Below are 19,144 nucleotides of genomic sequence, written 5' to 3' on the forward strand. Positions count from 1 at the left end.
GCTACGCCATACAGATTAAAACCAGAACAGTGACGACAGAGTAATAGTTGGAAGTAGTCGCACGTAACCGTTCGCGCAGCCTGTCGTTCCTTGAAGATCACGTGTCTTCCATCAGTATGGTGTGCACGTGTGTGCGTCATAAGTGACAAAGTTCGTCTGTAAGTTGCCAGAAGTCGGTGGTTTAAGCCGGGCACTCCGGCTTTCTTCCCTCATAAAACTGAACACAGTGATAAGTCTCCATTTCTAGTTTCAAACCAGTGAAGGTATTTTTAAATCCAGACACCCAGTGTGTGTCGGAAAATGAATCATGCTTTTTTGTTGATGTTTTTACTTTTATGGTTTTTTCCATAATACGGCATGTAAATGTAACGTGGTCTTTTTTTAACATTCAGATAGCCCAGATGACCGGTAACGAAGACTCAGCTGTGTTTAGCAATCCTTTTCTAATAATCGGCGACATTCACCGGTGGATTTGCCTCTCGTGCTGAGAAAGTCACCGACTTCTGTGGCTTCCTGAATGTGATAGTGTGTACACAAGTTCCACTGGGAAGCCCTGTCCCTGCGTGGGAAACCCCACAGAAATGGCAGACTGTGATTAAAACTTGGATGATGCCATTTCTGTGGTGGAAATGATTCATATCCGTTCAAAGTGAGTTAACGACGATGTAAGCAGCTGAACCAGCAACACTGTTTCTATTCCAAAAGAAAAAACTGTTTGGCAATGACTAATCAGCTAATTGTGGTGAAGTCTTAAAATAACACAACGCCTTGGGATAGTGTGGTGCGTTTCATTCTGGTGTGTGGCCTGGAATCAGGTACATAATTTAGACACAGAACCTTGACATAGAATTTCTGCTTCACTGTGTTATGAAAGCAGAGCAACGACTGAGGGTTGAGTTTTCTCTTAACACTCTCAGATATACCTGCTGCTTTGGCTGAAAGGCGCTCCCTGTCCACTATTGTCGTGAGGCAGGTTATACTAAGTTTCGTGTATAAATATCATAACTCGCTATGTTTAATACGAATTATGAAAGAGACCACACCGGATTACAGCAGTATTTATTGTTGACAACATTCCATTACTAAGGAAAGATGACGACCAAAAACATTGTCTTTGTATCTTTTTTGACGTTCATCATCTGTAACAAATTCAAGGACACTTGATTACCAAAGCAAATATTATGATAGGAGCTTGGGATACTTTTCTCATGGGGTTAGTACTTTACATCAGCTTTATAGGCTGTCTGTGTAATTAAGATGATGTATAAATGATCAACTGTGACATAGAATGTGTTTCCATCCAAGAAATAAGCAAGGACGAATCTTAACGGAAAGGGCATATAAATATCGTCTCTCCTCATCCCCATATACTCACATGTTGTGCTTTCATTGCCCTCGCTGCCTTAGTCGGCTTAAGTTGTTTTTTCCACAGGCGATTGTCACGTGACAGTGAGTTACAGGTTCGAATCCAGCTCTTGCTGAAAGGATTGTGGCTTTAAGTCAACTGATTGTTAGTTGCCTGACGAAAGGCGGTGAAATACTCTCAGCATTCTCGCTTTTTTCTCCAATAAACCTAATGATTTAGGCTTTAGTGGTTACTACCACAGTAGTGAGCATTGGTCAGAGCGGAAGCGAACTTTTGGTAAAACAGAGAAGCTAGTACAGTGTGAGGTGTCTATTCCTACTGTACCGGAAAACTTTTCCATTCCGTAACGCACAATTCTTGTTTTATCTGTTGTCTGAAAAGCTCTCTGATTTAGACTGAAATTTCTTGATACTAAATTATTTCGGATCGTTTGACTGAACTGAACTGATTTTATGACGGTTGTTTTTTTTTTTTCTTTTATTACCGTGCATGTTGATTTAGTAGTCTACGACGTGGTTTTCTTTCAAGGCCTACCTAGCGTTAAAAAAAACTTGTCAAATTCAGACATTTGACGACAAATTAAAATAATGAAATTTCCGTAATGACTATCTCACTTACACAGAGGCATATACATTATAATGTGTCATTCGTTAATATAAAAGGGGGCAAGTCTGTCAGCAGCCTGCGGATCGTCGTGGGTTTCCCCCGGGCTCTGTTTGGTTTCTTCCCACCATAGTACTGGCCGCTGTCATATAAGTGAAATATTCTTGAGTACGGCGTAAAACTCCGATCAAATAAATAAATAAGATAAATGGTTTCCATTCCATTTACAATAAGGCATCTAGTACATGCCCATTCACAAAGCTATGATGTCCCAAAACAGTCGGGAAACAGGGGTAAATAACCCAGAGTAGTTTGAGTGGAATGAGTATACCTAGAACCCCAGGACATCTGGACACTCTTTTGGTAAGTGTCCTAGCTTTTTCAGAGGTAGCAAAGCATAATGACGAAAGGAGTACTCCCTGTTGTGGGTTAGAGAGTAGGTCGTTTTTGTAGCTGTGAGCTTGGGTAAACAAGTGTATACTGTAGGTTCAGACATGCAGCAAAGTAGTAAAATACCGATGGTATGGCTTGTGTTATTATGACATATAATGCTATAATGTATAATTAATGACTAGAGCCGAGTCTTAAAGCTGTACTGGGACATCGCAATATCTGTTTGAATAAGCTTACTTTAATACAGTTAAATTCAATTCTGGTATCGCCTTTGTTATACTTTTTAGCAACTAAAATGCATATGATGCCAGTAAAGAAATTTTACGTCAGTAGTTTCTCATTTTAATGTGGCCAACTTTAACAGTATTTGACTTCTGATCAGTAACAGGGAATATCGAGGATCAAAAAAGCGAGCGTTTTAAATCAGAGCCTCTACTGGACTACAATATAGTTTTACTTTTAAGTGGGCACATAGACAAAATGGACTGACACATTCCGAAAAATTTTTATGTTTTGGTCCCTTTTCTATCTGTTGTTCTGAGTGGTTGATGAAATTCTGATCTGGCTTATGTGTAGCGATATCAGATGATTTGTCACTCTCGACCCGATGAGGGAACTTGCTTGATACTCTTATCTGGTAGTTTTGCCGGTTTCCTCCACCAATAAATCTGGCCACCAATGAAACGGGGCTTAATACTGGCGATTGAAATTAATAGGCTTTAAATGTCCAATCTACTGGCTTAGCAGCCATGTGATCTGGCGACACAAAGCCATCCTCAGGATATAATCATCGTACCTTACACATAATACAGGATCTTTACCATGTTATCAATGGACCACGTGTGACTTCATGTTCAGAAATACCTGAAGCTGCCTGAGCATAGGTGTACATGCCTAAAACGCTTTCCTGAATAGAAACCTTTGCACACTGTTACTTTTTGAACTTATAATCAGGTCAATGACGGAAAATGAAAACGTGAACATGTTACCAATGGATGCAGAGAATTTATTTATTTGTTTGTTTATTTATTCGATTGATTTTTTACGCCATATTGAAAAAATTCTCACGTGCAGAAGGTTTATCACTCACCTTTGGTTAGTGTGAATAGACCAGTGACGGTTAATAAATTACAGTTAACATTATTGCATTTATTACTTAATTCTGTTTAAGCCATAGTGCTAGGTGGCGTGTAATTTTCGACTATTTATGCATTTACATGAACAGTTAGAATAAAACCCTAACTGAGGTAAATTGACAAGACCGTGTTTCACTGTGTGACCATTTGCCGACTATTACACCATCGTCGCAACTCTCTATGTTGCACGTCTCTTATAGTATTAGAAGATATGGGATAGATATGGGATATTAGAAGATAGCCAATGGGATGTTCCCGACATAGATCTTGCCAATGTTATAGCAGGATGTACGGAATACTACCGATGTGATATTGCCTACATGGATGTAATACTACCAAGGTGATGTTGCCGGGATGGATGAAGTACCGCCAGTGTGACATATTAGTGATGAAATATTACCGATATTATTTTGTCAGAAAGGCGAAAATACAGTTTGTGTTATACTGGCAGAATATATAACGACATAGGTGAAAAGCTATTGATGCGATACAGTGCTTCCAATCTGTTTATGCCTCTGTTGATGATATATTGCTGATGTGATTTTGCCAGAATAGTGGAAATACTGAAGTTGGGACAGAAAACTGCTTATGTGTTGCCTACATGGATGAAATGCTAACAAAGAGTTGCTTCCATCATGGATGAAATGTTTCCGATGTGTTTTCTCTTGTAGGGATTGCATATTTTACTAATTTATGATGTGATAGGATACATCTAATCTGATGATAGCCGGATATAGAAAATACTACCAATACATTTATTATAGAATATAACCGATGTCATGTTCATCATATGGATGAAATATTGCCGATGTGATGTTGACCACATGGATTATATATTACCGATGGGATTGGGTACTGCATATGCGATGTTGACCACGTGGGTATGGTATTGCCGATGAGGGGATGGCAATATGGAGGATATACTACCGATGGAATACTACACAGCCAACGGGATATTGACCCTTTGGATTAAATGCTGCCGATGTGATGTTGACCCTAACCATTAAATGCTGCTGCTGTAATGATGACAGTATTGATGAACTGCTACAGTTGTAATGGGATATGCTGATGTGATGTACAAATTTGGATCAAATACTATCTATGCGGTGGGTTATGCCGATATGATGTACCAATATGGTTGAAATACTGCTTATGCGGTGAAACATGCCGATATGATGTACCAGTATGGTTGAAATCCTACTTATGTGGTGAGACATAACGATGTGATGTACCAGTATGGTTGAAATACTACTTATGTGGTGGGACATACCGATGTGATGTACCAGTATGGTTGAAATACTACTTATGTGGTGGGACATACCGATGTGATGTACCAGTATAGTTGAAATACTACCAATGTGGTGCTGGTAGCACATATGAAATACTACTGGCACGATGTTGATGTAATGGAATACTACTAAATGTGATGTGCAATGTAGGGACAATGAACTATTCGTTGTGCGATTTGCCAGTATGGAGAAATCACCGCCTATGTGAGGTGGGAGCATTGTCCAAATACAGTTTAACAGTACGTGAATGATTAAATGTAGGAATTCCACCTATATATGAAAAATGATCCCCATGAATCCTCCAGCATTCGTGAGGTTTCCAATAAGGCGGCACATTTTTCACGGCTTTTTGCAAGTGTGCAAAGAATGTCTAGACGTATGTACCACTTTGCCAAAGCCGTTTCTCTGCATCCATGCCAGAAGCATTGTGTAAGTGTTCAAAAATGTCTAGACGTAAGTACCACTTTGCCAAAGACGTTTCTCTGCATCCATTGCAGATGCAAGTGTGCAAAAATGTCTAGTCGTATGTACCACTTTGCCAAGGACGATTCTCTGCATCGATGGCAGATGCAAGTGTGCAAAAATCTCTGGACATATGTACCAATTTGCCAAAGACGTTTCTCTGCATCCATGACTGCATGTATCTCTGACGGATTCTCCTACACCAGAGGAAATGCACTTTCCAAAGGGTGGTCCTGTTAGTTTATGGCTGGACTCCGTCATTTTCACGCTTTAGTTCCTTACTAATCGACCGTTTCGACGATTTCCGGTCACCCACGAGGTCCACACGATCGGTTGAAAGGCACTGGTTGGGTATAAGGAATCAAACGTTATTTGGAGACATTGCTAGGTTAATCAAACACTAAATGCATGCTTCGCTAATGATCAACTTCAGAAAAATATCTACAGGCGAGGCTTAACGATGTTTGAACTAACTAGAAAGTTCAATTTAACTTGGGGAGAACACGAACTGAGCCAATTGTGACAATAATTTGACTGACGGTGTAGAGAAGTCTGTCGTCGTATAAGTGAAAATTTACTACAATCAAACAATTATGAAAGGACTAGACTCGTGGTCTGGTATAAGTCGGAATTTAGTGTGCTGTTATACGTTGTGACTGACTAGAGACAGTCGAGAAATAACATCTTTCATACACTTTTCATTTCCCCATTCAGCAAGTCGGAGCTGTAGGGTAAACTTCATCGTTTTAGACACTTTGAAATGTATTTATCTATTTGTATGTTGTTTTATCCGCTGTTTAAGGTCATAATCAGTTATACAAGGAAGAACATGGAGGATTATGGGTGGACAATTCGGGACCCGGATTAATCCATCAACCATCACCAGGTAATCTGCCAGTGAGAAACAACAGGTTGTTATGTCCCATGGCCAACATTGGCATAGCGTCATCTGGATGTGTTCAATGGGGAGGTGACTCGTATAATTCAGTGGGTAAATGAGCTAGATGACTGAATACACCACCGAGTTATCAATTCCCTTACACAACATCCAGATGGCGCTATGCCTAAGTCGGTCATGGGCTAATAATGGGTAGTGTTTCCCATTCTCCTGACTAAAAACCACAGTCTAATAGGTGGGGGATGCATTCGAGCCTGTAGACACAATTGGTTATGATCCCCTCGCTATCGGGAATATTCCTTTGTAACACGCGATTTATCCTTTACGTGAGTTACGAAGACGTTTTTCACATTTACGATGGTGGTATGTGTAACAATATTTCAAATTTACGTCTCTGTGTGTCGCACAGGGAGGTGAAACCTAAGCCGATCCTGCGGGAAACCACAGCCCCTAGTGACATACCTGACACACCAACTGACGTAAACTCGCCTACAAGTCTGCCATCTCACTGGCCAACGAGAACACCAGATGGTTCTAGCAGGAAGAGTTCCATATTTGTTCTCAGCAAGACTCAAGATTAAGACGGCAAAAATATAACGCATATTATTTGCTACTGTGTTGCATTAATTAAAGAGCATGATATAAACGCCATGAGCTTCCAGCTGTGTTTTCCAACTGAAAAATTAATTACATCGAAATATTTGTGTCTATGTCAGACAGGGGTTCTGCACGCCAAGTGACCACTCGTAAAACTAACGATTTACAACATAATTTTGGACACTTTTTCATTTTACCTGCATGTTGACGTAGAATATTATTCCCAAATCGATACGATTGCTTTACTTAAGCTGTAATTTCTCATCAAGGCAGTCTGGAGATCTAGGATGAGCGGGACTCCTTAACTGACTTACGCGTCTAGACTCAGGCCTCGTGTGTGACACGCGATTTATTATTGCTGATGTGCTTTTGCATCTTCTTTTGTTAGCTTATCTTATGACGGGCGTGTCTCAGTTCCCCGCTGACCTGTCAGTATCTGCGACGCTTGGCAACAGTAGCGTGATGTTGTTATTTGCGTCTGTGTAAATCCTAGCTTATTGTACACCTGTATTGATGTTAGTGGGTTTGAGGGTGCCCATGGGAATGGGGGTAAAGGTTGTCAAATTTGCTTTACCTGCATTACACACTGGTTCCATTGTTTGCCTCGAGTTATTCATGCTACGTATCCACCAGTTTGTCAGCGGACCACATGTGTTCAAGTAACCTGTTTCTTGTGTTCAAGTGACTTAGTGTGTGTTCAAGTGATGCGTGCATGGTGTTCAAGTGATGCATACCCGGTGTTCAAGTGACATACTAATTTCAAAGATTCCATTTAAAAACTGGCTGCTTCACTCACTGAGATTTGAAATTGCGGCCTCTGTGTTAAAAGGCGACCTTGACTGGGTGATCATCTAGCTTAAACACCTCAGTCTCAGGTTGCAACTGTTGCGTATCACGAACTGTTCACCTTTCTTACTTTGCTGTTGCTTGCATGACGTTTTATCTGAGGTAAACATTTCTACATTTATAATCTGGTTAAATTATTTCATTTGGTAATTCGTACACCGCGTCATAAGATTGAGCATGTCCGATTTACACTATAGGGGGCCTATTGTCTGTTGTCGACATTGTTTTGTTTCGCTTTCTAGTTTTCTTAAGGTTAAATGTTGATTTCCAGATTTTTCCCTCAGGTCAGAGTGGTAACTCATCCATACATTAGCCCCTGTTGTATTATACTTTGGGTTTTCCTATTACCTTGACATGTAACGCTGAACGTCAGCGGGTCTAAATTCAGACAATCACGTCACAATACTCGTCCTTAGACGACATTATTTCAAAGTAGGTGGTTATCACAGGTGTTCAAGTAGCTAAATTCTGTTAATCAGATGACAGCAAATTCAGGCTACTTCAGAAATAAAAAAACATGGCGCATACTGTTGGAACCGAAGTTTATTTTGAGGGAGAGAAGTTTAATGTTATTAGTGTTTACCGGGCGTTAACCACTCAAGAATGCTACTAATAGATAAATTCAGTCGGCAGACAAGAAAGAGCTTTTAGATATGAACTATCTACTGTCACTAATGTATATCCCAAAAAATATGAGTCGATTGATGATTTCGAATTTATGTGTCACCTTTTGATTGATATAATAAAATTAATTAAAAACTAATTTGCTACTAACATGCTTCATTCCCTCCTTTGAATGTGTACGATCCTTTCCAAGACGCTCTCGAGCAGTTGCTGACAGCGGACGAGAATCTTCAGCGATAAGGACAGGAAGGTTTTGTAATTTGTCCTGCGTTTGCGTCATTTTCGCCTCAAATGAAATGCAAATGTTTAAAGCAGGTATAATAGAATAGAAAAACTAAAATGAGTAATAAACAACTATTATTTCTTCAATACATAATGCTGTCTCACTAAAACGCTATGCACAAAATACCAGATACTATGGTCAAAACCTTTGTTTGATGATATGACAGCCTTAAATTATGTAATTATAATTGATTATCTAAAATATCTAATTACCGATAAAACAACCGGTAATATTACAGCATATTACAGCATAACTTGAGGATTGCGATGGGAGCTCTTGTAAAGGCCTATAGAACGCACGGATTTGCTGGATGAGACGTTCAGTGTGAGAAGTATATAGAAGGATATAGACACTCAACAGACGGAGAATCTTCAGTCGATGAACGTATTCTCTCTGCAAAACTACTGATAGTAACAAGAAAACCTATAAATCGATCAGTTTGATTGGCTTCAGACCACATTCACTCCTAAAAGCAGCTAGGCATTCAATATACAGTGTACAGTATTTTACCAGCTTCAGGTCATTAAACCATCTCATATGCAGATAACCAGACATGCAAAAAGTTCATTGTGACTGTCAACGCTTTTGGGACGCGTACTGAGTTCATTATCTTCATCTAGCATTGCAACACAGAAACGATTGTTACTCTAGCCATGCAGTTAAAACAAAGCTGAATGAATGGTGTAATTCATTTGGATTCATTTTTGTCTTTAAAACGTTAATTTCCAAGCAGTCTTCAAACGCCTTCTTATTTTCAATCAGCCCAAAGTTTATTTTCAACATAATAGTTATTTTTGACATATATTCTTCTTTCTTCCCTGTCAATCTGGGCATAGACGTGTTACCTTCTGCAGTGGACAGCTTTTATCTGAAACTGGCGCCAACAATAAAGTAATGACAAGACAAAAGAAGAAGAATATATTAGTTGTAAAAATACATGAAGGGAAATGTTTTGATAGCCTCGCTTCCATGGTTTAAAGACGCTCTTTATTTCCAAGCAATTGTCAAAGCCATTAAGGTTATTGCTTTCGCGCAGGGTATATTGTCATCGTAACTGCTGTGTTGACGTATATTGTCATCATCTGTAATTGCTCAATATCACTTCCACATTTACTGTCAGGACACTGAGTTAAAAACAAACTTTTGAAAACGTAGAGCGGCATATTCGTAAAAAAATTCGCGATTTGCAAGAAACTAATTTGATAGAACAATTTTCTTTGTATGACTGTATTGTTGATGACGCCCTTGTTACTTTCTTTGTAAGGTCGTACTTATCTTTAATAGCATATACGTGAAAAGTATCCAATAAACAGTAATTCCACAGATGCTGTCTCAGGTATTCGCCTTTGGACGAGAACATCCGGTCGCGTGGTATATGTATTCCAATTCCTTTTGCCAAATATATCAAAGGCTCTCCAGAATATCGATTAAAGAAGCTGCTTGAGTGTTCCCGTTGGAATGTTCTGCATCTTTACCATTTTCATCTGGTGAGTATGGATAAAAAGCATGAATAACGGAAGATAAAGGACATCCGCTATGAAGCCGATTAGCCAATAGCCAGGATTAACAGAAGCCTATGCATACAGATGGGAAATATGACTGCTTTTGATATCAAGGCAGCTATAAGTAAGTTATTTTTCTGAGCCAGCTGGCTTTTTTTTGTTCAATTGTTAACATGTTTTTGAAAAAAGCTATACATATGCTTTAGAAAAGACGGTATAAAATTTTCTCTGTACAAGTCTCTGGATTAAGCCAGAATATCTTTGGCGATCCAGATCTAGTCCAGGCTATTGTCTCATACTACAGCATACCGCAGCCAGGGTAATAAGAATGCGCTGGACTGGGGTAAATGTTGATTCATTGACGAATTCATAAAGGATATGTCAGAAAACATAACGTCAGACAAATAACAACAGGAATATGTACAGCTTATAGTTCGTGGTACCTGCATAGCTATTTGGAGAACTTACTTTGTTTTAGATGAATGCAGATGGATTGATTGAATGTTAGTGGATTAACGCTGCTTTCGACGGCATTTTGGTCATATCTCAACAATGTCCCTTTCTATGAGGTCAGTTCTAATGTCAAAATATTCGCAGTGCCACTAACCCGTTGTATGGAGATAACCCTTCCAATCACTGTATATGTTGGTAGTGAGCTTACGTTGTGGGTCTATCCTCCTTTACCGAGTTCAAAGACACTGAAGTACCAAGAATGCCGATCTTAAAGCTATAGATATGGCTTAATTCGGGATTCGGGACAACCACGTACGAGGTGGAGCCGTAATCACTCTGCCCATACAGAGCGGCGATCCTTTTGTCACTGAATGTAAGGTGTCCTCACCCTTCTATCAAAAGGACTGAACATATTGCTCGCATTAAATATAATGTAGTTTTTGTAGCAATTTTTCAACGTTTTGCCGAAAGGCGACATCGCAGCACATTACATTATCACGATGAACAATTAAATGAAACCACCCTCTGTATTTTAACCATTGCGTTAAATTAAAAGTCACAGAAATCTCATCTTTTGATCTTTGTACTGAAAATACTTATATTAATGAAATGTTTGAAGCACCACGGTGTTGTTATGGATTGATTTTAAAACATCAAGAAATGTGATTGGAATAAAGCTAAAAGCTAAAAAAAAAAAAAAAACGTTGGCTTTGAAGCCACAAAGTGCTTTCCAAGGTCTAATCGACGTCTTGTTGTTAGCTATAGATATATTTCCCAAATATAGTACTCCATATATACCTGTGTGTATATTTTTTGATAAACACATCTATACATGGTAAATTACGATTTGTTTTTAGCCGTACCGCCCATAGAGGTAAAGTTCCAATGTCATTTGTCACCTTCTATCAGTTCAGTCATATCAGTGTGGTAATTCCTATAGACGCTCATCCCAGGCTGTTGATGACATAGGTTATATTGGAACTGTCAGACTGGGATTAATTGACGCTTCTGGAGTGACCATTACGGTCTAGGTAATTTGAACTAGCCAAGGCTCTATAATGGCTTTATCTCACAGCCACAGGCTGTTACATACCTACCTTGATGTGTCTGTAAAGGATTCCTAGAATGGCCTTGAAGATAATTTAGTTAGGATTAGTATTTTGGTCATGGCAAGAAAAGAATAGCCTTTTGTAAAGAAGTCTACAATGATGTTCGTTTACCATATTTATATTAAGCATGGGAGCTTCACTGAAAATACAATTTTAGTCTCTTTTGGATCATGGTTGCTTTCATTTGTGTAAAGCAAAACTTTGTGGTTAGTTGGGGATATACGATGACAAAAGAAAGGGTTTGTATTAATATCATTATATCAAGATTGTGCTTACTGGTGAAGTCCAGTTCCATTAATCCACATCCGATCGGAGTATACAACTAGTTGACTAGCACTTAGCGTACCTCTTTGTGCCAATCATCTGGGAACGATTCAACAAAGACATTTGTGACTCAAGTCAAAATTTAAAACGCTGTCACAATGTTTAATTGTTGGTAATGGGAATTGAAATTTTGACACATTTGTGTATAGATAACATTGGTGAGGTGGCCAAAATTTTAATTTACAGGATTCCAAAATAAGTTCTACGATCATATTTCAAATTTTTGACTTAAGTCAAAACTGGGTTCGTGGAATTTGCCACAAGTGACGAAATACCAAGAATGTCCAGCACCTAACTGCATATGTGATCAGACTGGGGGTTGAACCCCGGCCTATGGCACACTAACCACTCGATCGTCAGAATATCGGGTTCATAAGGAAAAACAAAAAGTCCACTATAAATTTAAGTCCACAGGAAAAAGTGCCGATATCTATCTCTGACAGCTAATCAGGTATTCTGATAATTCAGTAATCTCAACTGGTTGGTGGGTGTTGTTTGAGGGCCCGGGGTGACCTGATTTATAGTTATGTAAAGTTTTAAAGACGGGTCATCTAACACAATGCTGCAGAATGACAGCTTCATCGGAAGCCATGTGAACCCAACAACTAAGCAATTTGCATTTGTCATCTTTAATTTTTGTGGTTAGATGTTGGACAAATCATGGGAATGTGAAAGCATTTTTACAATAACTTGAACTAGCCGCATGTGGGGAAAATATGAATACATACATGGTAATGTTTTCTAGATTATACCGGGTTGCGCTTTTCATCCGGTCTGTCTATACCCACTGACGAGGCAGTGTCGGTTAGCTGCTAATTTAATGGGCAAGTAGTCTTTACCTAGCTAAGACCCACCATGCTCACTGTACTTGATCTAATTTTTTTCCCTTCTAAAAGGTGTATGGTGTTGGAACCACGACATCGCCCCTGGTTACCATGAGTGGGAACGTGGCAGGAGGGTTATGAGATCCGAATGGAAAAACTGGCCAGTTCTGTTCACAGCCTGCTATCTAATCCATTTCATGTGTTTTTGGCACGGCACGGTACCGTGGACAGGAAGTCGTCAAATCCCTGTAGGCTAAGAAGTTTCTTTTTAAGGTACTGGACAGAAATGGCGTCAAGATTTCATAGCCTTTCTCAGAAAATAGTTTCCATAGAATATATAGTTTTGGGCAGTGGATCGGAAAGAGATTCTGAGATGGGCATCCTTATACATTAGCAAAAATCATACATCTGCATTTTCTGCTGTTTCAATGCCCCAGTATAGAGAGTAAAACCAGAGTAGCGACGACAGTGTGATAGTTTTCAAATGATCACAAGTACCTTGTGAAATACGACCTCTTGCCAGTTCCCCGCTGTTAAGGTTTTCTTCTAACTGTTCATGTGTTAAATGGTTATACAGATGTGACATACAAGGCCCCTAGCACTATGGTTTAGGCAGATTTACGTAAGGAAAATACAGTAATTTTTATTGTAAATTATATGTTTTCCAATCACCTTAGAACGGAAGAAAAAAAATGCAGTGATCAAGACGATGGGGGTCGACTTCAAAAGGAAATGGTATAGAAAAGATTTGTGTATGAATGTATTTTCTTTGGTTAATTTGTGTGCTTGCTATCATCTAATGCGAATTTACATCACCTTAATGTTACCACCGTTTGGTTTCAAAATAGATGTCAAAATGAAAAGGTGCAGATTTACACAAAAACAAATGGTTGATATGACTGCCAGTAATGCTGTCCGCTGTTGGCTTTGACAAAAAAGAAAATATGTTTCTATGGAGACCATAGAAAAAGATGTTCTCAAATTGTACAAAAACGACGTTTTCCACTGTTACCTTGCAGAATTTACGACCGGTATCACACGATACTCTACACACACACACAGATCTACCCGACGGACGCAGAATTGCATGGGCTTTTCCAATTAAGTTCTCTCCTATCAGCGGCTTTATTTGTGTTTTAACTGGATTTTATCGGTTGCAGTGGCGGAGGAGGGTAGTTAATCATATCGGTAAAGCGGAGAAGTAGTTCCTCCGCATACTGGGGCACTCATGCACTTATATGAAGTGGGTATTCCAGCCGCAAACAATAACGTCAGCGATGCGGGGATTAATTGCAAAGCCACTTAATATGGTTCAGACAGGAGATGGTTTATAAGATTAAGGTCGAGGGTTATACTTATTCGGTATTTCATTTCCATACCTCAACTTTGGGCACTAGGTGGTTTTGTGGTCAACTTGGCATGTAGTTTGCGTGGTCATCTATAAGAACTCAGGATATCTGGCTCTGACAGCTAATCAGGTATTCTGATAATTCAGTAATCTCAACTGGTTGGTGGGTGTTGTTTGAGGGCCCTGGGTGACCTGATTTATAGCTATGTATCGCTTTTCAAGACGGGTCATATAACACCATACCGAAGAATGACAGCTTCATCGGAAGCCATGTGAACCCAACACCTAAGCAATTTGCATTTGTCATCCTTAGTCTTTGTAGTCAGATGTTGGACAAATCACGGGAATATGAAAGCATTTTTTACAATAACCCCAACTAGCCGAATGTGGGGAAAATATGAATCTCTCAGAATACAAAATTTCCACAGAAGAAATCTGCCAGGTTTAACTTTAGCAATCAATTTGAGTTGTCATTTCATAAAAGTCCTCAGTACTATTGTCATGGTATCAGTCCTCAAACCTAAACTAAAGAGGAGAAGTGACCCATAAGTGTTTACTAGCCTCGACAACATGCTCATTTTTGCAAATGCACCACACAAACAAGAAATAGAGGGTATTGCACTCAGAAGGTTGAATACCATAAACATGGTTCGAGCTTCGCGTCTTGTGGGCTATCATTTCTACCTTCCACAAGAACAATATTTATGGTATTCAACCTTCACTGTGCAATATTCTATTTGTTATTTGTATCCTGACATTTTCTCTACATGTATATAAATGCGTACCAATTTATCTGTGCATCCGTGAAAAAAATAAGCAATGTGCCATCTTCGTCGCATTCCCTCTCTCCCTCCCACATGCTCTCCCCACTCTCCATTTCTGCTCAATGTACGTCAGTCCACTTAGTATTTTAATTCTGCTTATCCGTTGGTGAAATTTTGCCTTATGAAACAGGTTAGCAACACTCCAGAGTTGTTTGACGGTCGTTCATTTTATGAATTCTCAATGAAGATTGAAATCATCGAATTTGTGGAAAATGTCGTTTCAATGGTGAAAATAAAAACAACAATATTTTTGATCAATTAGGAAACATATTGGTCAGTATTGATCCCGTCGTCACGTGGCTTTGCCATTGATTTGGTTGCTCTTTTCTGGCAAACATCTTCGTGAGTTTGTGAAAAGTCCACAAGAAAGCTCTTCTGATAATGACAACCTGTGACAAAACCTTTTGGATGGATTTTCTCAGGGCGTCCCGTGTCTTTGGTATATTAGAGCTGCACCTAATCTGACATGTCTGTTCCTCCAGTCAGGAGGTTATGTATCCATGTTATCACTTGTCACTCTGTTCTCCAAGGCCTGATCCCTACCCAACCCCAGCCGGAGCCATTGGCCAACCATTAAATAAATGTCTGTATATTGTCAGCCTGATGGATTGAGTGCGTAGGAAAAAGTCATCTGAGGTTATAACCAAAGCTTTCCAAAATTAATACAGTGATATTTTTTCCAAGCCTTTACATTGCTCCAAAGTTCGTTATAAATTACACCTCGGATTTCAACGTTACATGTATTTGTAATTCATGAGCATTATTTCAAATTTATGGCTTCGAGTAGGGAAGAGAGATTTTTTCTGCAAGTATTTGTTCTAACATATCAAACTTGCATGAAGTATTTTTTTAGGTGTAAATAAATTGCTATTCAAGCAATAACGGGTTATCTAAATAACAAAGGGCTTTTTTGAATGAAGCAATTTTAATTTGTAGGGCAGTGACCGTGGTAACAGGGTTACATGTTAAATTCCTCTGACATATATATGTACTGAAGAGCCATCACTCTAATTTTTTTTAAGTTTTACCATGAGTACATTTCTCTTGTAAGTAAATATTGACGGGGACGGCACTATAATTCCGCTTACCTCGGGGTTATTACCATTCCTCGTATATACATCGTGTGGAATTATATTATCAACGTCTGGATATATGGATAGTTGCAATCAAATCGTATGCTGTCAATAGCAACAATGGTTCGGTGTCAGCGTGAACACGGATGAAAACGTCTTGGGTGGAACTTTCTCTCTGTCATGTCATGTTCTAGTATGTGTATAGATAGGGATGCATTATGATACATACATATGAATTACATCAAACACAGAACTTGTACGAAACAATGTTATGGACATCATATTTGTATTAAGTGTAGGCACGTTAGACGAGAGATGGTTGAACGGGCAATTTTGTGCTTTTTCTACCAAACCGGATTCAGGACGTCTTCTGGCGCCAATACTCTGTAAATGAACGATTGGTATGTATCTCATCAACGTATAGTGTCAATTCATTTCCACCTAGTCACTAATCCCCTTGCGTGGATTATCCTAATCACCTCATCTGCTAAGCTGGCTTGTAGGTAAATAGAAATAGCAGTAATCAATCGGTGTGATCGCTGTAGTCTTTTTTTTTCTTTTGTATAGCTTTTTCGTTTCCTCAAGATGACATCATCCAGGACCAATGTGAGTCTTTCAAGCATGTGTATTTCGATCGAAGCTTTGTCACACGTATATAGATATGCTAACTGTCGATGAGCCAAAACGGATTCATGGTCAGAGCAATAGTTCAGACCTACCTGATTGTGGAGCCGAGGATGTGCCTCTATTCCTGATATATCCGCTGTAATCAGTCTGGAAAACATCGATTTCCCAAGGCCACTAATGCTCGTCAGCTGAGAACTGCTCGTCTAAATCCTACCCTACGGTACTGAGAGTGATGAGCTGTAATCGATATCATATCACCCATCCTGTCAGGAACACGTGACATATATCCTACTTCTAAGGCCCATTGGTCTGTTCCTTGTAATTGAACGTAAAAAGGAGGCATCAGGCAAACAATGTATTTCAAGGAACACTTTATGTCTGCAAAACCTTGCACGAATACTCGATGGCAAATGCGATTGGAAATGGTTAAGTAAATCATAGACCTGACAAGTCTATCGGTGTGTTTTGCAGTACCCTTCACACGGTGTTTGAGAATCACGATGGATCCGCTGCAACACACTGTACATATGGAATATAAAAGACCACAGCATAGACATACCTGGATAGAGCAACGCAAGAGTGTTCATGGTAGCAATATCAATGAAATCGCGTTGGTGTAAGTGGATTTCCTTCATGGAGAAGTTGGGTGTTATCCTGCAAAATATCCCGGTACAGTATAACATATTGGCCCTGGTCATCATCGACGTGGTTATAGTCATTCTAGAGATACTCATCGACGTTGAGATGATTGTCAGTAAGTTGTCTAAATCTACTGTACAACAATGCCAAACCATAGTACCAACCATGATATTAGCTCAAATGTGGAGATGGGCACATAAGAGAAGGGAAAAAGCTTTGACTAAGTAACTGCATTATTGGTGTCTTACGGCATTTCGTTCCAGTGTGGCAGCACTAAAACGACATCGGCTCTGATACCGACTTCTTACAAAGAGACATGAGTGAAGAAATGCTCAAAGTGTAATGTACATTTTCCGCTGCATGTAATTATAAAATAAAAATAATATTTTCCTTTTTTCAGTTCCAGAAGTGAAGACACGTCACTTTCTGTGACTGGGTCCAGCAGTTATTTCAACAACAGCGCTTATCGTATGGAACCCCATTCTCTGAAAGCCGAACACGACCAATCAAATCAAGAGATTCATCATGACGTCCATTCACCTCAACATGACTATGGATTATCCAATCATAGCGACCATTACAACTCATCGGATCACCATGACGATCACAGTGTCTACCACGGAAGTGGTAATGCCACAGCAACAAGAAAACTGTGGAACATATATTACGTTATAGTAGTTTAACAATATTGGCCATCTTTATAGTTTCGTAATCTAATTCCATTTAATCTTTTGTTTGATATTTGGGACCAACCTGATAGATTTCTTTTCCTCCTGTTGAGAAAGTAATGCTTTTGGTTTAGAAAGGTAATAAGAAATAATCCATTCTTAAAATGGCCGTTTTACCAGCTTTTCTGTGAACGTAATGTCGCTCACTGGTGAAGGGTTCAATCCCACCCTTGGATTTATTTATTTATTTATTTGATTGGTGTTTTACGCCGTACTCAAGAATATTTCACTTATACGACGGCGGCCAGCATTATGGTGGGTGGAAACCGGGCACAGCCCGGGGGAAACCCACGACCATCCGCAGGTTGCTGGCAGACCTTCCACTTACGGTCGGAGAGGAAGCCAGCATGAGCTGGACTTAAACTCACAGCGACCGCATTGGTGAGAGCCTCCTGGGTCATTACGCTGCGCTAGCGCCACGGAGGCCCCTCCCCCACCCTTGGACAGGACAGTTTTAGATTCCCCATAATTAATGAGGCCTTGGTGACAATCAGGATCTACGGAGTTCCGTGGGGCAACGTTCGTTTGTGCTGTCTTATGTTCTTTAAGAACACTTGATTTCCACCATTAACTGAGAAGAAAACATAAAAATGATGCCAAAATCAGAGGAAAGACCATCAAAACTTATTTGCTAATATGATCTTTAATATTTTTGGGAATTTTGTTTTTCAAGAGAAAAGGGTATTTGAAAATATTTTTGTACGGTGTGTATTTGGGACCATCTTCTGGTATTTATCGTTGTTGCATAATAATGTTCTAAATAAGGAGGTGATGCTTGTCTAATAAATTTATTTGAATGCGAATCTGTTATTTATATCGAAACATATGCATTTAATCTAAATTATGATAATATTTATTAACATATTAAAAATATAAATATGATCCAAATTGAGGTTTAATACATTTATTAGTTGATAAGAGCAAATTCTTGCTCAAAAATATTTATTAAACCTGTGTTACATCCTCATTTATGACATTATTAAACAAAGACTATAAATACCAAAAAAGACCCAAATACCCACCAAACAAAAAGTTTTTTCAAGCGTCTTCTTCTCCTTAAGGAAAAATCGGAAAAGAATATTGAAGACCACATTTAGAAATAGCTTTTCGCACTCTTTCATCTGAACTTTATTTCATCTGTCATTTTTATGTTTTCTCCACCTTTAAGCCGTACAAGTCTGTTGGTTACGCGTGTG

General features: G+C 39.1%; 1 protein-coding gene across 1 annotated transcript in view; it reads left to right on the plus strand.

Moving 5' to 3' along the window:
• Positions 1-1,353, plus strand: part of LOC135473440 (uncharacterized) — a 45,333-nt gene extending 43,980 nt beyond the window's left edge. Inside the window, exon 8 of the mRNA XM_064753291.1 lies at positions 393-1,353. Coding sequence (XP_064609361.1) covers positions 393-412 — 20 coding nt within the window. The 3' untranslated portion in view covers positions 413-1,353. The remainder of the gene's footprint in view (positions 1-392) is intronic.
• The last annotated feature ends 17,791 nt before the right edge of the window (positions 1,354-19,144 follow it).

Source organism: Liolophura sinensis, chromosome 8 (genome assembly GCF_032854445.1).
Source record: "Liolophura sinensis isolate JHLJ2023 chromosome 8, CUHK_Ljap_v2, whole genome shotgun sequence".
In the NCBI taxonomy this organism is placed as follows: domain Eukaryota; kingdom Metazoa; phylum Mollusca; class Polyplacophora; order Chitonida; family Chitonidae; genus Liolophura; species Liolophura sinensis.